Source organism: Mastomys coucha, unplaced genomic scaffold (assembly GCF_008632895.1).
Source record: "Mastomys coucha isolate ucsf_1 unplaced genomic scaffold, UCSF_Mcou_1 pScaffold22, whole genome shotgun sequence".
In the NCBI taxonomy this organism is placed as follows: domain Eukaryota; kingdom Metazoa; phylum Chordata; class Mammalia; order Rodentia; family Muridae; genus Mastomys; species Mastomys coucha.
In genome coordinates, this window is record NW_022196905.1 from 30,166,370 (window position 1) to 30,192,034 (window position 25,665).

The following is a 25,665-nucleotide window of genomic DNA, read 5'->3' on the forward strand; positions in this document are numbered from 1 at the left end:
TCTAAAACCCCAATGCCTAGAATTGAGCAAAGAACACCTTGGTCTAGAGAGCAGCCTGATGAGTCCATGCTGATGGCCACACCCTTGTGTGGCCTCCAGTCACACTTGGTGCATTTCTGTTACATTCATCTATCCATGCCCAAAAGCCTCAAAACCGCTGTCACCGTCCCACCAGAGGTGTCTGGCTCAGAAGCCTGAGTTCAATGCAGTGCTTCTAATAGCCGTAGCTTCCCAGAGATGTGGGAAGGTGAGAGGACAAATGGATACTCTGGTCTGGAGCAAAAGGTCATATCTTCTTTGCTGCAAAGTGGGAGCCTGTTCTGAGGCCCCTTCGTCCCACAGCTGCATGGACAATATTCTGGAGTATATTAGCAGTGAAGGGAAGTTTGTCGGGCTCTGTGGGAATTTTTAAAAGCCCTGGGGGGTTGGAGTCTGGGTACTATCTTACTGAGGACCTGCCCTCCTTTTCTCTCTTAGTACTGGGGTACAGGGGATGCTATCTGGCACTTGCTGCCTTTTGCTCCCTCCGGATCCCTCCTGGAGCGAACCTTTCATCGCTTCTTTTAGCCCTAGAGAAGGGTCAGGTCATCCAGAGGTCCAGGACTTCCCTGAGTATGTCTGGCAGAGGAAGGAACAGGCAAGAGGTGGGGATCTTGGGATGTTGTGCACTTAAGCAGAAGCAATCCAAATCTCGAGCCTTTGGAGGGAGGCCCTGCAAAGGATGCTGATGTACACTGGCATTTATTCCCTCTTTGGGGGTGGGGTGGGACGGGGCTTAGGGACGGTGTTAGCAATTAGCAAAGCTCAGGTCCAAGTGGATCAAACAGAAAGGTTTCCACTGGCTCTGGCCTTAGAAGTCCAGATGCAGATTTCAGGACTAGCTTGATCAAAGGGCTCTGGGATCACTCTTCCAAGACGCCCTGAGTGTGACTTTCTTCTCAGGCTAACTTCCCACCAAGGGACGACTATGGCCATGATTGTCACGGGTATGCACCTCCTATGCCTACATATCTTGACTAGGAGGGCATCACTGGGAACGTCTTGAAGCTAAGAGAGAGGAGACACTTTTCCTCAGCCAGCTGGCCTCCCAGCTGCCTGGCTTGGGTCCTACAGCCTCCTGGATAGAATCCTGTGTGTCTAAGGGTACTGGGTGCTGGTTGATGTGGTTGAGAGCTCTCTTCATGGACTGGGCCCATCCTAGAACCACCCAGAACCATCTGAGCTAGACATGAGGTTGGCATACTGCTGAGTCCTGAACTGTGTTTCAGGTGGTGCACCGCCAGAAACAGGGGAAGTGGGAGTCAGTAAACTAGGTAACCAATCAGGAGACAAGAAGACACTAAGGAAGTTCCCACCCCATCCTGAGCCTATGCACACGGTGTTCACAGGCTAGGAACACCCAGGCACCAAGACCTCAGAAGTGGGAAGTAACCCAACAGGAAACTGTCCCCTCCATTTCTGTTCCTCTGTAGCTGGAGAGCTGTTCCTGGGTGATGTTTGGCTGACTGGGCCAGGTGGGAGACCCAGACAGCAGGTTGCAGTAGGGCAGTCTCCCACCAGAGGGCAGTACAGCAAATAAACATGCTGGTTTTGCTGAGCAGAGAAACTTCAGTTACTATCCTTGGAAATGACAGCCAGCACATATTTATCCCCGTAAAATTATGTGTAAATTTGGCTTTAAAGTATATATTTCTATAGATATTAAAATGCTGTTTTCAGTACTGTGCGCTTGCTGTTAAAAACTGTGGGTAGAGGGGCTGAAGAGACAGAGTGGCAGATAAGAGCACATACTGATCTGGAAAAGGATCTGAGTTTGGTTCCCAGAACCCATGCTGGTCAGCTCACCACCACCTGTAACTCCAGCTCTGGAGGGGATCCAATGCCCCTTGCCTCCTTGGGCATATGCATTCACATGCACCATTCACACACACACACACTTTAAAAATAATGATAATGAAACTATACATATATTATACTTGTATAATGCTTTGGGGGTCTATAGTAAACTCAAACATCTGTGCCCAGCAACATAAAGGGAAGGAAGAATGGCTAGGAGGAGCCCCCGTGAGACATACATGCACTGATTGTGGCTGTGGGTGAAGCCATGCTGGCTTTCCCATCTGGACCTGCTGAAGCAGTTTCCACAAGTCTTAGGTGGGAAGTGCGAGCCCCAGAGCAATGGTCTTAATCTCATGGACACAAATGCTGGTGTGGCTGAGAGTGAACCCCTTGACCTAAGATGCATGCAGAGATGGGGATGGGGCTGCACTGGGCTGTGCTCACTGCACTCGGCTGTGCCTCCACCCATAGCACTGCACAGGCTCGGAGCTTGACCACAGTCACAGAGCAAGGCTAGGAGCAGCACCCACTCTTCTTTCCACACTAATTCTTAACCCGAATGTCCTTACCGCTGCTCTTCAGATCTCTCTACAGAAAGCCTTTCCAGAGAAGACTCACCAAGTACTCTTTAGAACAAGTTGGGGTATGAGCATTCTGTTTCTGGAGTTAAAAAGGCAAATGAGCCAGTCTCCTGCCTTGGTTCTCTGGCTCCATCCTGAACTCAGCTTCAGCTTTGTCAGAGAATGGCAGCATGGCATGCTTCCCTTCCGTGAAAGGGGAGATGCAGGAGATGTGGGAACCCAGGAGATCACCCATCTCCACCACTCAGGATGGAGCTTCCAGGAGGAAGTGACGGCTGGATTGACCCCTGAACACCAAGCAGGAGCCACCTGCATGGCAAAGAAAAGGCAGGTAGGGGTCTTTGTCAGGGTGGCTGATATGTATTGTTAATAGATGCCTTTAGCTTTCAAGTAGAGGAATGGGAGACCAGGTACAAAGAGACCAAGAGGAGGTGGCTGTGGCCACCCAGAAGAGATAGGACCTGGGCTAGGCCTAAGCAGGAGCAGGCCCAGAGAGAGGAGCTGGAGGTGGGACCTAGTCAAAATTAATTCTCAGATGTCAGGGGCACAAAAGTGGTAGCTGGTGCTAAGATGAGGTGTGAGGAGCTGAGAACAGGCCATGCTCAGCCAAGGTCTGAGGAGAGGCACTGAAAAGATGAAGAAATGTTAATCTGGGCTCTCTGGAGAAAGCAACTGATATATACAGATGGATGGGTGGGTGGGAGGTGGAGAGGTGGCATGGTGGGTGCGTGGATGAGTAGATGGGTATGTGGGAGGGTAATCAGATGGGAGATGGTGAGTAGATAAATGGTGGATGGAAAGCTGGGTGGTGGAGTATGGATGAACATCTGGATGGATGGATGATGGGTGAACAGGTAGCTGGGTGGATGAATAGCTGGAAGGGTGGGTGTTTGCCCAAATGAGGGGGGCAGAATGAAGAGAGGGGTCAGGGCTGGAGAACCCAGTGACAGGAATAAGAGAGGGTTAGAACAGTGGAAGAAGCAGGAGTCTAGTGAGGCCTGCTGAAACAGCAAGTCAGATAAATGAAGAAACGCATCCACTGTGTAGAGCCACATGGGGTTCCTGGAGTATGACAGCCCATTTGGGCTGGGCAGGGCAGATGAATGGTACTCAGGTGACTGAGAGCTGAACAGGGCCACAGTGGGTGTGATGGCATTTTAGAGCAGGACTGTAGACAGTTGTTGCTACTTTGTGGGCTCGTCACCCATTATCTTCTCCTCCATTTCACCTCCTATCACTAGATGTGGGAGGGGGGAGGAGATAGAAATTTCCAAATCTAATTTCTTTCTTTTTGTTTCCTCTTTGCGTGTAGCTGGTCTTGACTACTTTGTGGTTCTTCTTTGTTCCACCCTTTATCCCCTCTCCCTACCCTGGTTTCACTCCCATTACTAGATAGGAGAGAAAGAAGGATAGAGGGGGAAGGGAGAGGGGGGGCACTAGAGATTTCAGAATCTAATTTCTCTCTTCTTGTTTTGTTTTTAAGCACCACTACTAACAAAACCCGAAACCACCCCCCCCCCAATGACTAACAACCACCCACTCCTCATAGTAGGGCTCTAGCATTTATATACCCTCTGAAAATTTTCCAGAATTCCAAATGTCACGCAATCACAGAAACTGTCTGCAGCTGGCAAATTCATGCCTCTGTGAGAGCACGAGGCAAATCACAGTCAGCTGCTGTGGACACTCTGCAGCAACCTCATATTCCCACACCTAGAATGAAAACATAGTCTTATAATATTTCTGTTTTTTTTTTTAAAGAAATCAAATTTCCAGAATTGTCACTACAGTGGAGACTCTGGGAGACAGACAGCCCTGCAGAACACACTGTGGTCTTGGGTGGTTTTGATTTTATTTTCATATTCTGAAATCAGAACACTTCTCTTGTCTTCCCTGGCAGGACATCTGGCATAACCATGGAGCCATATGGCTCCTGCTCCCAGTGGCTTGACAAGAATCTGTACAAGAAATCCTGGTGGAGATGGCCCTGTGATGTCACTAAGGGAGACTGGCATTGTTCCTAGCCTTGGTGAAACTATGGAGCAGGCACACTCTTCACCAGGACATCACAGTATAACAGGAGAAGGCACTGGGCCTGTGAGACCTGGAGTGAAGCATCCAGAAAAGAACTTAGGGACGGCATCCCCATGTTCCACAACATACATCCCCTGAGACGCATTCTCTACATGAAAGAGGGGGCACTCTTGGCTCTCCCAGGAAAGTCATTGGCTGTCAGCCTGTGATGGGGGGCAAGTGACCAGAGGCTTAGAGTTGCTCAGTGACACCACACCCAGGCTCAATTCAAACAGGTCCTTCCCAGTTCCCAGACAAGAGCTGATCTTTTCACCGGGGACAGCTGTCTTCGGAGATGCCACCAAGCTGTGTTCCCTCATGGTCTTTGAATAGGTATGCCACTGGACATTGGGGCATGAGTCTGGGAGAGTCCAGAGGATTCTAACTTTGGGGGCCTGGTTCTGGTGACTTAGTCTCTGTTCTCACTTTGTTCCTCCTGCCCCAGAAGCCTGTACACTTGCCTATTCCTTCCCGGGGCAACAGCCACAGTTCTGGAGGGACCACAGAGTACCTTGTGGAGTCTGAGATGAAAGCTTCATACATTGAGTTGAGTTATGCCTCTCCCATAGACAAGTGCTAGCCCCTGCCTCCCACACTGGCCTCTGCTTTGCCTGCTTTGTAGAAGAGCAGCATTTCCTAGACAGAAATGGCCTGGTTTGCCCTGCTTGAAGCTTTAGAGGCTCTTCAGTGCCTAAGGGAAAGTGCTGTCCTTGTGATAAGCCCATAGCTTTGAATCTAAGGGGATTCAAGGTAGACACTTTATGGGTTACCTCTAGTCTCCACCCTTATAGCCTGGTGTCTCTGCTCTGTCTCCATGGTTTAGGTCAGGAACACAGTTGGCTTCCCATACAGGATGGCCTATGTGTCCCATTCCATGATTCCCTGTCAACAGGAAGTGAGCTATGACATGCTGACACTGCAGTGAGCTGAATGGTGCTTCCCCAGAGTTCACACACTGAAAAGTCTAGCAGACAGAACCTCAGTGTGTCATTAGTTATTCCTCTTGCTGTTGTGATAAGAATACAAGTTAGGGGCTGGAGAGATGGCTCCACAAGCAAAGCGCTTGCCTCATAAGATGAGGAACTGAGTTCAAATCTCCAGAATCCATTTAAAAAGCTGGGCGTGGTGGTGTGTGTCTGGAATTCCAGCAATGGTCTCAGGACCGATGGAGACAGGAGAATCCCTGGGAGCTCATGGGCCAGGTCTGGGTGGCAAGGTTCCAGGGCAGCGGTCTCAACCTGTGGGTTGCAATCCTTTGGGGATCGGATGACCCTTTCACAGTGGTCGCCTAAAACCATTGAAAAACAGATATCTGCATTATGATTCATAGTAGCAAAATTAGTCATGATGTAACAACAAAATAATTTTATGGTTGAGGGTCCACAATATGAGGAACTGGATAAAAGAGTCACAGCATTAGGAAGGCTGAGAACACTGACCTAGGGTGATAAGAGATATTGTTTGAAAAGGTAGAAGACACCTTACTACTGACATCTGAGGTCCTCCTCTGACCTCCAAATATACTGTGCATGTGCCGGCCATCCACACATCTCACCCCCAACAGTAACGTAAGGGAGGGAGGTTATTCTGGCTCACAATTCAAAGGCAAAAGGTATAGTCCATCATGATAGAAAGCTATGGAGTAGGAGCTCAAGGCAACTGGTCATGTCACATCTACCACCAGGAAGCAGAGAGAAATGACAGCTGGTGCTCAGTTCATCTCTCCTTGTTAATTCAGATGGGCACTGCACACAGCACTGCCCTCGTTCAGGATGGTGCTCTCCACCTCAGTTAAACCTCTGTAACCTCCCTCTCATGACCAGGGGCTTGTCTTTGAGCTGCTTGTAGACTCTTCCAAGTTGGCATCATTATTTATTAGCCATCACTCCATGTGACTTTGAAACGGTGGTCCAGGATGTCCAGGTTGACATGAGGTGACTAGGATGGGCCTCAACCCACACAACTAAATCCTGTGAGAAGGGGAAATGTGGGCAGAGATGGACAGAGGCAAAACAGAGCATGGAGAGGAAAGAGTGCTCCTGATATGCCAGGGAGAAGGGTCTGGAACAAAGTATTGCCAGTCTCAGAAATGGCAACCCTCCTGCTACCTCGAACATCTATCCGTTAGGTTTGGGAGCAGACACACTTCCAAGGGGCTCAAGCCCATTGTCAGCTTGTGGTATTTGTTACCCAGCTCTCACTGTCCAGTTCATCCGATGCTTGCTATGTGCTCCCCCTCCCACATGCTCCTAACATCTCCCCTGCTTCTGCTGCATGAATACAGTTCCTCCAGTGGCTAGCAGGTTGGGGCCTCATGTGTGTGCCATTTCTCAAATGTAGCCTTATGCTCTGTCTCTTTCTGGTGCTCAGACCAACTGCTTGTCATGATTATTTCGTGAAGGAAGATGCAACCCTCTATTGTATCTATACATCACTATGAATCAAGCAGGAATCAGGAACAATCTGGACTGATGGACGTCATCCCTGCATCTCTCTCTTTTTTTTTTCTGTCCTGTGGGAAGAATTCATGTGAACCAAGGCTGACCTCGGCTGTCTGCTCAGTGTCTACTGTTCTTTTCCCCCTCTGCTCAAGGCAGGGTTTCTCTCACTGTGTAGACCAGCCTGACCTCGAACTCGCAGAGATCCACCTGCCTCTGCTTCCTGAGTGCTGGGATTAAAGGTGTGTGTTGCCACTACCTGGCTGTGGTGACTATTTTCAAGAGAGCAATGCCGAGCAGTGAGTTGGCTGCTGTTCTTGCTCCTGGTTTCACATGGCATGGCTTTAAATTATTGAGTGGCTGGAGAGGCCCGTAATGACATCCTATTTCATTTGTTTCTCTCCTGGGCTGTGAAGCAGATCAATACCTCAGCTAGATGTGGGGAGCACAGCTTAGGCTGGGCCTCCCTCTGCTGTGACTGCCTTAAAGGCAGGAGCTCAGTTACATTTCCAGACCCATACCTTTCTAGGCCAGGTTCCCGGTGAGCCTCACTGCCTTGTGACACCTTCCCCAGAGTCACTTCCAGGGAAACCTCCACAGACCTGGGGAGAGATCAGGAGGGGGGAGGGCTGCCACAGGTCTGGCCTCTTCTTTTATGGAATGGAGGTGCCAATGAAATGACAATGCGGGGGATACACCATCCCACAGTTCACTGGCCTCCTTTTTGCTAGAGACCCCAGAGGTCTCTGGAGACCAGGACATAGGTCATGGCCCCTAATATGAGGAAGAGTGAGTATCACCTGGCAGTCTTGATGCTGGTGACAAAGCCAGGCAGGAGATGGAGGTTGAGACCCTGGAGTGACGTGGCAGTGATTGGCAAGGCCCTGAGTATGGAGGGCACTGACTTAGCAGGGCTCAGGAGAGGCTGCCTCAGGGAAGAAGCTCAACTAAAGCCCACAGTCTGAGCCCGTGCTTTTCAGAGTAAGCATTCTTGGTTTTTGTGTTTGTTTGTTTGTTTTGTTTTTTGTTTTTTTGTTTGTTTGTTTTTTGGTTTTTCTAGATGGAGTTTCTCTGAGTAGTCCTGGCTGTCCTGGAACTCACTCTGTAGATCAGGATGGCCTCGAACTCAGAAATCTGCCTGCCTTTGCCTCCCAAGTGCTGGGATTAAAGGCATGCACCACCACCGCCCGGCCAGAATAAGCATTCTTGACAGCCAGGGACAGGGCTTGATAAAGTATGGTCCAGCAGGACAGGGTCCCTGCTTTGACCATTTACTCCATGTGTGGCTCTTAATTCTTGTGTCCTTTATAGGTAATGACAGATTTGGGAGAATACAGCACTAATGACACATGGCTCACTCTCTCCCAAAAAAGTCTGGGTACATTCTAGTGGCTGCACTTAACAATAGTGAGTGCCTTGGTTTCTCTGTCTATAAAGTGGAGATGAATAGACCCTTGAGATAATGCATATAAACCATAGGGTTTGTCACAGAACTATCTTAGCCCTGTTGTGACCACCTTGCCTGGCTTGGCCCCTTGAGTACAGTTTCAAACCTATCCTCCCTTTCTCTGCCCTGTGCCAAGCTCCATGTGAGGTCCATCCAACTCTGGCTGCCATTGAGGTCCCTCTGCCTTATGAATAGTCTCAGCTCCCCCCACCCCCCCTCTCATTCTTCACACACCTGCCATACCCCACTGGCTTTCCCCATGAGGCCGATGCTAGGGGTTCCACCTGATATCCTTCCATACTTCTGGGGATCTTGTATCCTCAAGAGGAAGTGAATACTTTCAAGGCAAATGTTCTTTATTTTGAAGTAATGGGAAGGCCATGATGCATGGCAGGGATCTGGGCTTGTCCCCTGGGCATTGATGAAAAAAGAGCCATCATCCTAGGTACAGCACATGCGTCTCAGGAAGCCTCATGGGCCCCAGCCATGAGGGAACTTCCTCTGAGACTCGTCAGGATGGGCTGAGCTCCTCAGCTGCACTGCCAGATTCAGGTGTAAGCATCAGCTTCTTTTGTCTCCCTCATCTTGTATCTCCATGTTTCCAGGAACACACTCAAGTTTATAACCTGAGAGTTTATGCTAGAGAGAAAGCAGTGATTAGCTCGTGATTCTCGGAAATAACTAGGCCATACATAGGTCAGGAGTTATCTATTTGTTCTGTGTCTCATCCCACAGTAACCTACATTCCATAATCAACAGTGAGGATACTCTCCTAAGGGTAAGAGTGACATAGCACCCTTCGATGTCCCTAAGGCCAGGTGGAGGTTCTGACAATCCTGTCCTGTGTCCTATGCACCCTGTCCCCTTCTTGCTGGCTTTGGGCATCATTTTGAATGGTCTAGCAGCTCTGACATCTTGGCCTGATAATTCAACAGATCTCTTCAGATCCCAGTCTCCAAGCTAGGAGGAGAACACTGGGTCAGAACACGGGGGACATATGGATGCTCTTATCTTTAAATGTTTCCTAATCACAAAGAACAAAGATCCCGTGAAAAGCAGTCCTCTATGGATAGATCCTCCCTGGAAGGGCATGGATCAGTGATGCATCCTGAAGTTGCCAACAGTCCCAGGGTGTTGGACTACACCCATCCCTTCCCTGGTGCCCTGGTGCCTAAGAAAGCTCCACCCCCTCTAGGATTTTTTCAGAAAGAGAGACTAGTTAAGTTGAATGCCATATTCTTAAGCCACATTCTGTTGGTGTGATAACACGCCTGAGCCAGGTAGGCTATTAAAAATAGAGGTCCTGTGGCTCATGATTCTGTTGGCTAGACATTCAAGACTGGGTCTTCCACATCTTCTCAGCCTCTGCCTCTGAGTCTCAGTGGTCAGTGAGAGTGCCATGGTCTGGCTGTGAAAGATGCAGAGCCTCCCGTGCTCTTTGAAGCCTCTGGCTCCCTCTTCAGGTAGGCTGCTCAAACAGCAGCAGTAGAACTCTGCAACACTTAATGATTGGACTTGGTTTTCCTAAGTCATTGTTGATCACAATCATGAAAGGATCCTCAAGAGACTAGGCCATCCTTTGAAGGATCTACCCCTTCCTCAACAGCCACCATCATCTTGACTATTGTTTATTCAGCATTGGCTCTAGGGGAGCAGCTTTGAACAGTGTTCCTGGTACTACTAATTTAACTCACTGGTATCCATTGTGACTGGGAAGGTGTGGAAACTGAGGCATCGAGAGAAAGTAAGTGGCTGAGGTCACCCGCAGGTCACAGCCCTGCAGACTCAGAACAAAGGTCTGGCTTAATATATACAAATAGACTGATTTACTACAAATCAAATCCAACCCTGCAGGGTTCTGTGCATTGAAAGCTGCAGCTGGATCAGCCCTACCTTGGTTATCAACCTCCTGGGCGACTGGGACCAGGACCTATCAGTCTTCATACCTGCCCTTGTAAAAGAATGTGCTGGGTCATTCAGCTCCTGTGTGTTGGAAAGTGTCTTCTCAGAGGGACATGCCAATTCCTTTAGAAGTCATAGGTCACTGCACGCTGAGCTCCAAAACCAGTCTACAAGCACAGGCTGCCTAGCTTGTAAGGTCTCTGCCATGAAGTGTGGCAGTGGCCTCCACCAGAGGGGAAGACATCACAGCCAACACCCCCAGTATCTTTACCAGCTTGTGTAGCCTGGGGGGTGGGGAAGCGGGTGGCATGCTGGTACTTTGGCTCCAGGTAAGAGACAGGAAACATGAAAAGCTTCTCAAAGGACTCAACTGCTGGACAGTATCCATCCTGCCTTCCCCAACCGTGTTTATTCAGCAAATATTTCTCCAGTGCCTGTTTCATGGCTATGGGAGTCACTGGAATGGCACTATGAAATAGTATCAGAACACTTAAGAGTCTCAGAGGATGCTAGGACACATAAGCATGAACTAACAGGCTCCTAAGAACTATTCTAAAAGATAGAGACTGTGCTTAGGTCTAACCGATGGAGGCTGGTGGAGTCACACATTTCTGGAGCATGTAGAGGCCAGTTTCCATCAGCAAGTTTTCTGGGCAAGAGATCCCAGAGGCAGCCCCATTCTTTTGTGAGCATCTGAGGCTACAAGTACAGCTACCAGCAGAGTCTCTTGGTTTGCAGGATGTAAAGGAATGTGCTGCGTCCCCGGGTCTTCTGCTCTTTACTAGAGCCTCTGGCCTCCTGGTCCCCTTCGAAATAGATGGACAATACTGATCACTGGGGAGGAATTTCTGCTTCTGCTTCAGAAGTACTTGGAAAAGCCCTGACCGGGGCCAAATGTCCCTGGCCTGTGCCTCTTCATTCAGTGCCAGATCCTATATGTTATCATTCTGGGCCCTGCATCCAAGCTTTCTCATCTCTATAGGCTGTCTCCTTCCAGTCTCTCGTGCCCACCTGTTGTCACCACCGACACGAAGCGGGATCCACCTGCGCCTCCCTATGCCTACTTTCCTTTCAGTCTGTGTTTCCACGCCCAGAGCTGGACACCTGACGTCACAAGGGAATCGATTACCGTGTGGGCAGGATGGCGAGAGGGCGGGATGTGCTAGTGCCTCCTCAGTGTGCACCGTCCAGCGTCAGCCAAGTCGTAAGAGCGACGTCTGGGGCATAAGGCGAGGTTGCCTATAGCCTAGCTTGGAGTCCAGACACCTGCGTCTGGATCCCAACCTATTCAGACTTCGTCTCGTGTGTGTGTGTGTGTGTGTGTGTGTGTGATTAAATCCTGCTCCTGCTTCGCTCTCTCGCTTTTCCCCCTCCGCTTCAGTTTCCCCCTTTTTTGTGTACTAGGAAGGAAGGGGAGGTCTGCTGCTGAGATCTTCCAGCACTCTTATAGAGTTGCTCCAAGATCGCTTTTCCTTGTGTCTCCTTCTTTGAGATTTCAGTGTTGAGATGAGCTACAGTCCTACACGCCTCCTTTAGACCTTGTTGACAGCTCTGCAGAGCTCTCCGAGCAGGTGCGGGAGGGTACCTGCGCTGCCAGCAGTCTGCGCCTGAGCGGAACACACAGCCTGCCGGGACTTGTAGTTCCGTACGTCCAACTGCGGTGGCGCGCAGGCGGGCGGCGGGGGCACGGCGCCTACACTTCCCAAGATGCGACCCACCGGCGGCTCGACAAGGGGCGGGGCCTATCTGAGGGGCAGGGCAAAGGGGCGGGGCGGGAGCCCCGAGCTGCGGTGGCGCTGCGGGCAGCGGGTACTGTGTGCGCCTAGCCGCTGGCCTCAAGCGTGCTGAGGATCGTGCCAGCCCTGCACCTGCTGGCCTGGTCCTCGGGCTGTCGCAGCGCGGGGACCACCTTACTGGGAGCTGCCGCTGACATGAGTGCAGGTGAGAGCTGCGACCCGAGATCCGCGGGTTCGTAGCTGTAACCCCGGCAGGGTCTCGAGGACTGGGTACACCTGCAGTGCGTAGCCAATTCCTCTAGCCAATTCCTGAGCCCAGCGGCTCCACCCAACTTTTTCTCCAGGGTGTGCAGCTCCGAAAGGCCGGCTTGCAGCCTCTGTCTCTGAGCCGGGGGCGCGGAACGGCAAATGCCGGAATCTCTATCCACTGTGCCAGCTAGGGTGGCTGCGCAGAACTGTCTGGCGGGCGTCACTCCTTGCTTCTCGTGGGGGTCCCAGGTTGCCTGGAACCAGTAAGGGGATTCGGTCCCAGTAAGGGGCCCTGGGTCACCGCAGTCCTAACTGTGGAGAGAGGTGTGATGACAAGCGGAGCTTTGCAGCAGGGGACTCCGCCCTTGCGCGGTTCCCGCAGAGCCTGGGTGGTGGCGTCTGGCAGACCCTGAGCTCCCCAGGTTCGCCGTTGCAGATCTGAGTGACAGAGCCTGTATGTGTGTCAGTCCCGGAGCTGTCTGTGCGCTGTTGTCCTAGCCCTTCAGTCCTGAGCGTCTCAGCCCTACCTCTCTCGCCGCACCCACCCACAGGGATCTGACCGCCTCTGTGAGAGGCTGGAAAATACCACGTCCCTGCTTGTGCTCGGAGGGAAACTGAGATCTAGAGCTGGAAGGCCTTAGCTCAGGGAGCATCTATACATCACCCCAGAATGCACCCATCTGACAGCCACAAGAGTTCGGCTTGCAGAAAGGACAGATCCTTTCATTCCTCAGGAAAGAGGGGTTGGCCTCCATTTTCAGGAGCCATCGGATGACCAGACTTCAATGACTTGAGCTCTGATGAGTGATAGGGATTTGAACCCAGGGTTCCCTGACTCCAGCATATTTCCCTCCAAGCCGAAGTTGCTACTGACAGCAATGTGGCCCTTGGCTACATTGCATACAGTAGGCACTGTAGCTTCCTCTGGGACAAAGTGGACAGGGATGGAATGAACTTGGGAACAGCTCACTGTAGGCTCCCAGCCTGGAGTACCTCCTCCCAGGGCACTATCCCCTCTCCCTCCTAGCCAGGGAAGGAGGGACTTCTACAGTGGATGTTGAGAGTAACTGAGAACAAGTGGTATGGGAGGTGGGAACCCTCCTGAGATGGCCAACCTGTTACCTGTGGGTGTAAGGCGAGGGCATCCTCAGACTTGGCAGGACTTCCAGACATTTATCTGATGGCAGTGGGGATAATGGCTGGGTGTGTGCGGGTTAATTTCATGCTTTCAGACCATAATTGATACCTCTGGCTCTCCTATAATCAGGAGCCCTCAGAGGGAGCACAGGTGCCCACTCCTTGCATTTGTAGTTTTTGTCCCCAGGGGAGGAGGGCTGGGATTGTCATGGCAAAGAGACTGGGTTTTGAACTATGGTGTGTGTCCAATGGTCTGCACTGGGACACCTTCCCAGTCTTGGCTTGCTCATCTGGAACTTCCATTCCCCTCTAAGCAGGAAAACGCCTCATGCTGTAGCCCCTCAGGAGTGTGGATGGTTGCTGCCATTGCTGGGTGCTCTGGACTCCATTTGGAAGTAGAGTATAAGTACTGTCTGGTCCACCTGTGGATCATAGCTTAGCTTTGGCCAGCCCAATGCATGCACAGCAGAGATTCACCCTCATTGACAGGAGGAGAGTAGACAGAGACACATGGGTCCCAGTGTGTCTGCTGTGTGGCTGTATAGCAGGTCAGGATCTTTCATTGTCAACACGGAAAGATTCCACTGTGCCACCCCAGGAATGGGTGGCATCATCCTGGAACCTGGCACAGACAAGTGTTAGGGAGTGATACTGGTCCTGTCCATGCCCAGATGGACAAGTGATGGGAGCCCCTGGCAACCTGTACTATATCCTTGGTTAGAAGTTCCTTCCCACTTGTGTTGGGGACAGAGTGGGTGGCTGGGGTATGACAGCACAGTGCTGCTCCATGCTAGTTCTGGTGTGGCGCTGAGGCCCCTGGATGCCACCCTGGCTGTGGTTGCCTGTTGATTTCAAGTGACCAGGGGAAGGCTTACAGAGTGCCACAGCAAGGCAGAAGGAGATGCTGTTCCATGGCATATGGTCTTATTCTAAATCCAGTGTACTAGTCATGCCGTTCTCTGCGCCTCAGTTTCCCCATGTGTACAGAGGGAATATCTATAGTTGTGTGTGATGTGTAAAGTGAGCCTATAAGGTGGTGTTGGGAGTGAGGCTCCACTGCAGCCCGTGTGGCCACAGCGGGATAAGGGGGCTGGGAACTGGGAGTGGATATGATGGATCCTGTGCTGACTCAGCCACCATGCGCTGGGTCTCTAGTAAGGCTGTGTACTTACTAAGCCTAGATGTATCTGGAGGCGACTATAAGCCTGGTTGATCTGTGGTAGAGGGGTGTGTGTGTGTGTGTGTGTGTGTGTGTGTGTGTGTGTGTGTGTGTTATTCTGTAACTAAGTGCCACAGACCAGGGGGGCTTTGTGAGAGAAATCTGTTTTTGGACAATCCTGGAGCCAAAACAAGATCAAGGCTGATTTCTTTCTTCTTGGCTTGTAGACAGCATCTCCTTCCTGTGTCCTCACAGAGTTGTCCCTCTGTGTGTCTGTGTCCTGAAATCCTCCTCTTCCAAGGATGCCATGCTGATTAGATGAGGGTACATAGGTGACCTCATTTCATCCTGATGACTCTGTCAAAGCCCTATCTCCACATACAGCCAGTCTAAGGTGCTGGGGTCAGGAGTGCACTATGAGAATTCTGCTCATAAACAGGTGAACACTGGGAACCTGGATCAGCCTTCTTTTACTCCTGTGGCTGCTGTGTAAGCAGCTGGAAGGGACTTGAGGATGCTCTGGATGTACCCACCCCCACACGGGACACTGGGGCCTGCAGAAAGACAGGCACCCATCTAGGGTCAAGGAAAGTACTTTGTGCATCCAGAAACAGCCTAGCATTCTAATACACTTGGAGCGTGGCACTCACTCCTCCTAACCCAGGAGTGCGCAGCATGTGGCCATAAGCTGTCTGTCTGCTTGGGTACCACTAACAGAGCAGAGCAGGTCACCAGCCAAGGTAGGGAACAAAGAATGCTGGCCATCATACTTGGAAATATTTACTAAGTGTCTACTGTGTGTCTTGGAAATATTTGCAAAGTGCCTACTGTGTGTCTGTGATGCTCTAGGTTCAGAGGCTGCAGCAAAGAAGAACTTGAGGAAATGATCAGTTTCTTGAAACGTGCATCCTAAGTGGGTATGGGAGGCGTTAACAATCAATATGATGGCCTCTCAGTGTTAGCAGAAAGTGTTTAAGAAAACCAACTTCATTAAGAAAGAGCAGAGGGGAGCTGGAGAGATGGCTAAATGGTTGAGAGCACTGGTGCTTTTCCTGAGGCTGAGGGTTTGGTTCCCAGCAGCCACTTGGTGGCTTATAACCAGCTGTAACTCCAGTTCCAGGGGATCTGGTGCCCCCTTCTGGCCCCCTCAGACATGAGGCATACAGGTGGTGCATAGGCATCGGTGCAGACAAAACACTTGTACACATAAAAAATAAAATAATAAAATAAAATAAAAAGTAGCAGTGGAGTATGAAAGCGCACATCCCTTTGTGATCTCAGCTCTACCCCACGAGGAAGAAAGAAGCCTCAGCAGGATAATGGCCGGTGTGGCTGAGGCAGTGTCTGACAGCCACTCAGTGGCTGCTCTTCTCTGTAATGACATGCAGAGTGGAAAGCAGGAGGCAGAGTTGTTTTGGTTTCCGGAATGGTTATGCAGGGAAAGGGGATGTTCCATACTGTAGGAATCACTGCCCTTCACACAGAGCACTAAGGGGCATCATTAGATGGCCAGGCTGCTTCTGGCTGCACAAAGGGCTTTCCTTGACTCTGGATGGGTGCCTGTCCGTCTCTGGGCCTTGTTGTCCTGTGTTGGGGTGGGTTCATCCAGAGCATCCTCAGGTCCCTTCCAGCTGCTTACACATCGTCCACGGCTGGGTAAAGCCAAGCAAACACAGGAAGGCACAGTGTCCCATCTCCCCTAACAACCCCACTGTGGGTCAGGCGTAACAGAGGGGATGCCCCCTCACCCTAAAATGTATCAGGAGTCACATCTGGCCAGGACGCTGAGGACCATGGACTGTCATTCTCTGGTTCCCTTATGCCCTGTATCCCCAACATGACCTTTTCTCCCATGATGATCAATGTTAATTTCTAAGATAGCTAACCCAGATTAAGTTCCTGATAATGAGGTAGTTTGGTATTTTCTAGAATCAGGTTTGAAGTTGATGAACTTCTGGGAAATTCATTGATATCCCAGGAAAGAGTGTCCCCTTTTTTTTTTTTTTTTAAGTGTTCCTAAACTTCCTGCCCAGCACACTGTAGAGCTCTGAGCAGGGGAGGGGGAAGGTGAGCCCCAAGGAAGGCCCTGTCCTGTTACTGGCCCTTTAAAAGGGGGCACTGCCTATTCTCAGGGCCAGTCCAGGCCACACTTGCTGACACTGACAGCTGTTGGGAGTCATGGATGCTGGCTCCATGCCCACCCTGATCTAGAATCTGTGGCTGTTCTCTGCATGGACGCCTTGAGCCCTTCTTTGTGCTTTCCTGTGGACTGTACAAGCCTCATAGGAGGTATGGGAAGACCGTCTCTGGAATCAGGGCTCCTGGGCTGACTTCTTGCCTCTGCTGTCCTCTATATTTCCCTGATCATGTGTCAGGGTCTCGGGGACCAAGGGTGCTAGGTGCTCAGTACACTGTCAGCTGCCTGGAAGAGCCTCAAAGAGCAGGTAAAAGAGCCACAGCAGGGAGACATTGTGACAGGCAGTGTCAGCTCCTGGATTTAGTCACTAGCATGTGTTGTGATGGTGGCTGGTAGGCTGCTTCAAGCATGCTGGACTACAACCAGGTTGCTTCTCAGAGCCCCGAGGCTGCTGGTCCCTGGCAGAGTAACTCGAGTGGCTCATCTCTGTTTACTCCGGGAATATTTCCACCACCACACAGCTCAGGGCTTCTAGAGTATCCGCAGCACTTGGGTAGGACAGACAGGCTTATATGTCACCTCAGTAACCGAGCTCACGGGGTGCTTCCTCAGGGCCTCCGGCCAGACCAAAGATCTGCTTTCTTTTGTATCCTCCTCATACCACACACGCCTAGTGCTGGGGTTCCCCCACACAGAGGGGAAACTGAGGCCTTGCAGATACCAGCAGTTACCTGGTGTCACAAACTTGGTAAGTGGAGGAGCTGGAATTTGAAGCCCAGGGAGGCTGGCACAGCCCCAGCTGCTCCGTGTCTCCCTGATGAAGTGGATTGTCTGGCCCCTCTCCCCCTGGATGCCCTGGCCAAACAGCTGGGGAAGTTTCTGTTGCCTGGTGATTGATGTGTGGATGGCTGCTTTGTGTGCGTAGGTCCTACCCTGGAGCATTACCTCAGAGCTTCTCTGTCTTCTCACCTGAGCCAGAGGGCTTTGCTCAAACTTCCCAGTTATAGAGCTTGCTGCTCACATCTCCAGTGGCTTCCTCTGCCTTCTGCAAACTCTCCCCCTGGGGTCATTGATCCACACTTTGACAGCCCTGATCACAGGGAAGGATTCTTACAATGAGCAGCTCACATGTCTCCCTATAGGTAATCCCGACTCGAGGTTCAGCACTGACCCCTGTCTCAGATACCCTCAGTATACATGCCAGCCCTTGGCCCTCCGGAGTCTGCTATCCACTTGAAGATGGCAGTCATGACATCCTGATCTCTTTTGGTTTCCACTGTCCTGCCCTGCCAGGGTCTGCCTTAGGGCAAGCTATTGTCCCTCCTTGAGACTTTGTATACTTGTGTGCAATAACAGGGTCACCTTGGAGTATATGGTCCTGCCTAACCATGATATCTGTTTCTGAGGCTGATATTTCAGGTAGATGTGCTGCCAGCATTCCTTATCTGACATCTTCACCATGTCACGTTCTGGGGAAGTGTTTTGGCTTTCATGCCTTTGGTTAGGATTAGGATCCAGAAGTGGAGGGACCCGAGAACCTGACATGGAGGAGACAGCTGAGTTGCACGCACAGTAATTGCCTTTTTGGTTCCGTGGGAAGGATTAGGGCAGGCGTGGGGTGGACTTTCATTCTGAGACCCTCACTTCTGCTGTCTGGCTCAGCATGGGGACTGGTCCTAGACTCTCTCCACCTGGAGGCTTTTGGCTGGTGGTGAACTGGTGTGTCCCAAGCAAGTACTGTGTGGATGCTATATCAGGGGTCTCATGCCACCTGCCCCATGGCTGAAGAGTTCCCAGTCTGTGAGGACAGTCTGTACTCTGTGGAGAGCATAGGGGCCCCTTGGCACAGTGGGACTCCAGCCCCATGGTTAGATATGCTTTTCCAACTGCCCTTAGCCACAGTTTGTGCACCTGTGAGACAGAGCTAGTACTTGCTTCAGGGGATTTGTCAAGACCTGGCAGGTACTTGGAAGCAGGAGTATAGGAACATCTGGAACAGGCTGCACCACTCGGGAACACCCAAACTTGTCCTCTGCACGGTCAGCTCACCTCCTAAGCCCTTTTGCAACATGCCTGTCCTTTTACTGCATCTTGGTCCAGAACCACCCCAGACTTGTTTACATCTCTGATCTCTAAGGAGTTCCCAGTCAGCGCATCAGCTTATCCTCAGAGGGAGAGGCACAGTATGCTATGTTGAGTCATGTCTCCTGAGTTGAGCTTTCTAGGCCTTGAGGTCTTGATACACAGCAGCAGGGAGAGGCAGTGAGGCAGCATGCTGGCATAGAGCTTGCAGGATTCTGTCCTCAGGACACAGCGGGTCTCAGAATCCTTCTCGGAGCCTCCAAGCCTGACAGGGGAGGTGGCTCCTTGATACCTGCTCTGGAAGAGTGAATGGGTGTAGTAGTGTCCTGCCTCATGCTTGGCTCCTCTGTCACTCAGAGCACATATGCTTCTCTGAGACTTTCAGGACCTGACATGGCAAATGACACCTTTAAGCCCCCACTCTCGTTGGTGCTGTAGTAGGCACTGATGTCAGCAAAGCATATCCCTAAGGACTGCCTTCCTTGTGGCCAGGATGACTTGTGACATTCCAGTACTTTGTCCTTAATGGTCTTGGCTTCAGTTATGAGTGAGTACAGGAGGGAGGTGATGCTTCTGGTTAATTAGGGGACCCTAGAAAGCTGGAGGGAGAGAATGTTGGGGGATCCTTGGGATGGGGAGAGGATATCACATCACTACAGGTGATGGTGACAGGGTTGATTCTTCTGTGGCACCCTGGGAACATATTGATATCCTCACAAGCCCAGGAGGAAGCTGGGGTCTTCCTCCTGGCCCAGTGGTTCTCAACCTTCGTGATGCTGCAACCCTTTAATACAGTTTCTCATGTCGGGGTGACCTCCAACCATAAAATTATTTTTGTTGCTACTTCATAGCTGTAATTTTACTACTGTTATAAATCATAATGTAAATATCTGTGTTTTCCAATGGTCTTAGGTGACCCCCGTGAAAGGGTCGTGACTGACAGGTTGAGAACCTGCTGTCTGTCCTGGATTGTGACTTCTCTAGGAACAGGGCTGGTTTGGGGAGCTTAAATCCCACACTGTCCTGGGTGCAGGGAGCAAAACTCCCAGAGGTGAAGGAAGGTACATGTGTAGGTATGCAGGGCAGTGTGCTGGGAGAACAAGGGGTCAGGGGGAGAAGGACGAGGGGGAAGGGACAGGTGAAAGAGTTACACTAGGGGGAAGGACATGGGGGAGGGGAGAAGGAAGAGGAGAGAGAAAGGAAGGAAGGGGGAGGGAGAAGAAGGGAAAGGGGAAGTGGATGAAGAATAGAGAGAGAAGGAAGAGCGGAGGGGATGAGTAAGGTGTGGAGTCACCTTGAGAGTGTTGCCACCTAGTGTTTCGGGCAGAGCTTAAGTTTGGTCTAGCCTCAGCCTGGTTGAAGCTTCCTTTGTTCCAGGAATCAGACTCTGCCCCTGCTTAACCTCAGAGCTGTTCCAGGATGTTCTGGAGCTCTGCAGTCACTAGCTCCTCTCTCTCTGCTTGCCTTCTCCCTGTCCCCGACCCCACCCCAATCTGGACTTTGCCTGCTTTTCTACTGAAATTCTGGCCAGCTGTACAAGACCACAGAGCCTCCCACTCTATCACACCCTTGCCTCCTTCCTTAGCTTCGAACCTGTGGACTCCCCTGCTGAGAACTCAGGTCAGGTCCTGTCTGCTGTGCAACCCAGAGCTGCTACTGACCCTCTCTGATATGCTTCTTCACAGACAATGTGAGGGCTGGATCCCGGCTCCCGGGGGCCTCCTGTCCTAATTTTTGGAACTTGTCACTGTGTCAGCTTTTCATGGGCAGAGGGAGTGTTTAGATGTGAGTAAATGAGGGCCCTGCCGTGGGGACGTGATTCTGGGTTACCCAGGTGGGTCTTCATTGGTGAGAGGCAGGTCAGAAGAGATGGAAAAGTGACAACCAGAACAGAGCCAGGAGGGGAACTTCTGGGCTGCTGGCTCCAAATGTGGAGGAAGGATCATGAGCCACAGGATGTGGGATCCACCCCCCAACTCCTCCTCCACAGCTAGCCCAAACCATTTTCCCCATTGAGGGGGATCTTGTTTTAGTGGCGTTCAACTACTACACATCCATAGTGTCCCTTTGAACATCATTCTTCCAGGAAGCTTTTTCAACACCCATGTGGGGCTGAATGTGTCCTTGGCACCTCTGAGAATAGAAGCCACATGCAGTTCTTCACTGCGGTTTTGTGTTCCCAGGGTGAGGTGAGACACAGCTGGAGCTGGGGATGATCTTGTTTCTCATCCTGGAGCCTCTTGGGTTTGAGGTTGGTTGTGTCCTCTCTCAGATGTGCGATCTGGCTGGCTCTAGATGCTGGTGGCATTGGGAGGTTATCTATAGTCAGGGCCTTCCTGGTCACCTGGGAGATGTTACACAGAGTCAAGGCCCTGGGGAGTGCTCTGGCTGTTGTCCCTGCTAGCCCTATGGAGGATTAGGATAGCACAGATGTGTCCACTGGCAGCCTGGGAGACCAGTGGTCACGCCTGGCTGATGTTGGTGTGTAGTTGTGCCTCCCACAGCCTCTAAGATAGTTAATACATGCCTGTTCCTGCTTTGGTGGCTGTCTGCATTCCATGGCTTATAGCCGAATTAGTTCAGTCTCTAAGACCAGGCCTGCAGCTATGTCTTCCATCTTCCCACAGTGACCTGCTTGCGTAAATTCCCTCTGCTTCCTTCACATAAGGACAGCTGGTATGTCACCCAGGACTGAAGAGCATTAGTCAGCCAATTCCACAGCTTCTTGAATATTCTGTGGCTAGGTGGATACTTCTTTCTTCCTATAGTTTGAGAATGTGAAGATAACTTTTCATAGGCTGAAGACCGTTTCTCTTAATTGACTAAATGTAAACACTCCGTGTGCCCCAGCTTGCTATTTCCATAGCCGGAAGACAGGGCTGTCTCTTAGAAGCAGTTAGGGAAACATACTGAGCCTTAAGTACTCAGGACTCCTGAGAGCAGGGTGCTGCCTTGGGAGATGCTGCCGAGGTGTTGCTCCCAGGATGGCTGGGGGCTGGGCATCAGAAGCCCCAATAGAGGAGGGGCTATGTCATCCACTGATTCGTCCAGGCAGGCAGAGCTCACAGGCCAAGAAAGACTGTCTGTTCCGTGGGATCTCCCAGGCCTCCAGGGCTCTAGGACCCAGCTTTAAGTACTTTTATGTGGGTTGCACTTAAGGATGTTTGCTAAGCTAGAAATTAAAATACAGAATTTTTTAAAGTTGTTAAATTAAAAGTGTAATAAACTGCTCTTGTGTGAACCCATGAGCACAGTTAATGAGTGTGGAGTCGCTCTGCAGGTTTGTGAATCTCGTTAGCACCCAGATTCACAGTGACCAGACTCTGATGTCTGGTTCCATGATCAGTTGATTATGATATCCCATGTGCGGCCTCTGCAAAACTCTACTGCAGTCTAGAGACAGTGAGGGCGACTGTCAGCTCCTGTCACCAACCGAAAGGACCTGCAGCAATCACTTATAAACAGAGAATGCTTCTGTGAACTCCGCTGTGGGGCTCCCAGGACTCTCCAGCCTCTGCTGGGGTGTGGATGCAATGGTGAGGGTATGTGGCAGAGTAATTCTGCTCACCTCATGACAGAAAAAAATGAAAGAGGATAAGGAAGAGGCTGGGGCCCCACTGTGTGCTTGAAGGACACACTCCCAGTGGCCTGGGACTTCCCTTGGCCACACCTCCTAAAGATTATGTCACAGCCTCCCAACACTGCTACCTGAGGACCTAGCTTTCCTTACTGGGGCCTTAGGGAAATTTAAAAAACCAAATCATAACATCCCTGCATGATGCAAAGCCTCATATCCATGTCAGGGTGCAGACTGCACCCCTTCATTCCCAAGACCCAACATGTCTCTCCTGCCCTACTGCTTCTTGGAAGTCCAAATTCAAAATAAAAACAACCAACCAAAACAAACAAAAAGCCCGAGTTCAAGGCTTCCAAGACTCAAAAAGTCTAAGCTGTGAGACCCTGTTTAAAAAAAAAAAATTAAAGAAAATTATATTTTCTGAGGTAATCATTCTTATTTAAAACTTAGGAATAGGAAAATGGGAGGTATTGGCCCAATGCAAGACCCAAGCACAGCAGGACAGACATGAAACCCTCAATCCTCATGCCCAGCATCTGAGGTAGACTGTGGAAGGAGGCAGCCCCTCCTCCACCCCTTGAGGGCTTAGGCAACTCTGCCGCTTAAGCCATGTTGGCTGCAACCCACAGCCTCTCTCCAGTGGATTTATATGTTTTCTGCAGCATCCCTCAGCATCTCCCAGGACTGTTGGCAGGATTTCCAGTCCTGTAGCTTTGGCCTGGCCTTTTGGGGCCTTCCTTTGTCATGCCAATGAAAGCCATCCTGACCCATAACCTCACATTCTACCTCTGCAAAGCCAGCATCCCATGGACAGTACAAAATCTGTATGCAGAAGGGGTTGTTTCAGGGCTGGCTTGGACCACAGCTGCTGCAATGGCTTCTGGGTGCCTTGTTGGCCCAACTTAGGTGGGCTGAGACACACAGGGCACCCTGGTGCCCTTTTAAGAAAGCCTTCTGTTCTGGAAGTTCTCTGAGACAGCTTTGCCTTGTTTGTTTCTGGTCTCTGTGCCTGTGGTATCTCTGCAGGCACCTGCCTATCTCTCAGAAACCCCAAGCATCATGTGCCTGGGAGGTAGCAGCCATACCCTCCAGCTAATATTTTTAACAGGCTTCTTCATCCCAAGCTGAACTTTCCAAATTTCTCTGCTTTGCTCCTCTTTGCTCCTCATTCTTGCTGTAAATCTGGCTAAATGCAGCCAGAAGTTTCCACACTCCAGCTAGTGATGCCCATGCAAAAGCCCGATCATTGTGTTGCCATGACATGGTTTCTGTCTGGTAAACCAGCCTGTCCTCTCACATGCTGTCAGGACATTGAAAAACACAGCCATATTCCTCACTGAGGACCACTTGCCCAGTTCTGGGTAGAATCCCCATCCCATCTGAATCATCCACTGTACACATTTCCTGTAACATCCTGATCTTATGAGCTCCCCAGGATGGCTCTCTGAGCTTCTCCAATAGCTTGCAGGATCCCCTCTAGCCCATTCCTCCAGATGCCTCCAAACCCCTTGCTTGACCCATAGGATCTTCCTTCTGCCTTAGCACAGTTACAGTCAATAGCTTCTAGTACAATCTTCTGTTAGCTTTCTGTTGCTATCACAAAATACCCAAGGGCATTTAACTTATGACTAGAAGAGGGTACCTATCTGGATCTGGAGTTCCAGAAGCACCTGATGTTGTTGATGGTGGTGGTTGGGCATGTATGGCAGAGCAACTGCTCACCTCACAAGCATGAAGAGAGAGGAAGCAGAGAGGTTGGGATTTCACTGGGATGGGTTGGGATGGTTGTTTTTAATTATCTAAAATCACCTGGGATGTGGGCCCGTAGATGAATTCTGTGCCAGTGAAAGTGGGAAGACCCACCTTAGACAGGGATGACCTGGACTATGTAAAACAGAGAAAGTGAGCTGAGCTTTAACGTCCGCTCATCTATCTCTCTGTTTCCTAATTGTGGTCCTGCTCCTGCTGCTTTGACCTCCTGCTAGAATGGTCTGTGCCTTGAGCCAAGAACAAAAAGTAAACCCTTAAGTTGCTTTTGCCAGAGTATTTCATCACATTGACAGAACAAGAAATGAAGACAGGAGATCAACCCCAGTGATCCAAGGACCCTCCCTCTAGACTGCATCCCATAAGGGTTCCTCCTCCTTGTGGGACCACCCTGGGGGGTCAAACCTTCAACCCACGTTCCTTTCGAGAACACTCCATATCTGTCTTAGTTAAGGTTTTATTGCTGGACCACAGCCACTCTTATAAAGGACAACATTTAATGGGGGCTGGCTTACAATTCAGAGGTTTAGTCCTTTATCACTGCGTCCTTGGTCAGATGGAATGCTCACACCTGGCAGTGCCTCAGCGGAGAGCTAAATATACCCCGGGTGTGGCAACCTCAGAAATCCTGGCTACTGACCGGGCAGGTCTCCAGGGAGCCATTGTTTTATCTCACTGCAATCAATGCCTATGGTTTATAGCATCTGAGGGCCCTGTGTACTCTGGGGACATATGCAGGCACGACCTCCAACCCTTACAAATCCCAGTGATGTGATGCTCCCATTTGCAAACATTGTGTTCCAACTGGACATGAAGTGTGGCCTGCCTAAGGTCATGTGACAGGCAGGACTGGGCAGTGGAGTTCAGACCTGCAGGCCAGGAACATGTGTCTCCCACAATGCTTTTCCAGTTCTGAGGCTAGTGGCAGCCCTGGGTCCAATAAAAACCATCTGTAATGGTTTATACTGGTCATCAACTTGATAGGGTCTAGAATGACCCGGCAAATGCACCTGGCCCACATCTAGGAAGGATTTTGTAGATTGGATTTACTGGGGAGGGCAGACCCACACTGAACATAGGCAGCACATCCCATGGGCTGGGGTCTCAGATGGAATAAAATGGGGAATATAGGTTGGGTACCAGATTTGAAGTAACCAACAGCATCTCTCTCATGGATGGAACAAACTGCTCTGTGAGCTGATCACATCACATAGGGACCACCGGTAGCAAAGCAACAGACTCACCTCCCTAAGGCTTCACCCATTTTACAGGTGGGCATACTGAGTCGAGGAGGAACCTTCCTGGTGGCACTCAGCATTGGGCTATCCTTCTGTCTAGATTATTTCTCCCTCCAGCCACTCCTTTCTACAGACAGAGTCATCACTCATGGGCAGGAGCTCCTGTTCTTCAGCCATTGTGAGACAGGGACATTGTGGTACTATTTATTATACATAGAAAGATCCCTTAACTGTGGGAAGATGAGTCTTCCTTTTTACTTGAAATGGGACCTATGGTTCAAGGTCAGATGCACCAGGAAAGTG

At 50.7% G+C, this 25,665-nt stretch overlaps 1 protein-coding gene across 5 annotated transcripts in view; it reads left to right on the forward strand.

The window, feature by feature from the left end:
* Positions 1-12,021: 12,021 nt before the first annotated feature.
* Positions 12,022-25,665, forward strand: part of Ablim2 (actin binding LIM protein family member 2) — a 125,736-nt gene continuing 112,092 nt past the window's right edge. For 3 of the 5 annotated variants that reach the window (XM_031341773.1, XM_031341779.1, XM_031341788.1), the window contains exon 1: positions 12,022-12,221. In XM_031341773.1, the coding sequence (XP_031197633.1) occupies positions 12,212-12,221 (10 nt within the window). In that variant the 5' untranslated portion in view covers positions 12,022-12,211. The remainder of the gene's footprint in view (positions 12,222-25,665) is intronic. The other 2 variants (XM_031341783.1, XM_031341784.1) reach the window with 1 other exon arrangement.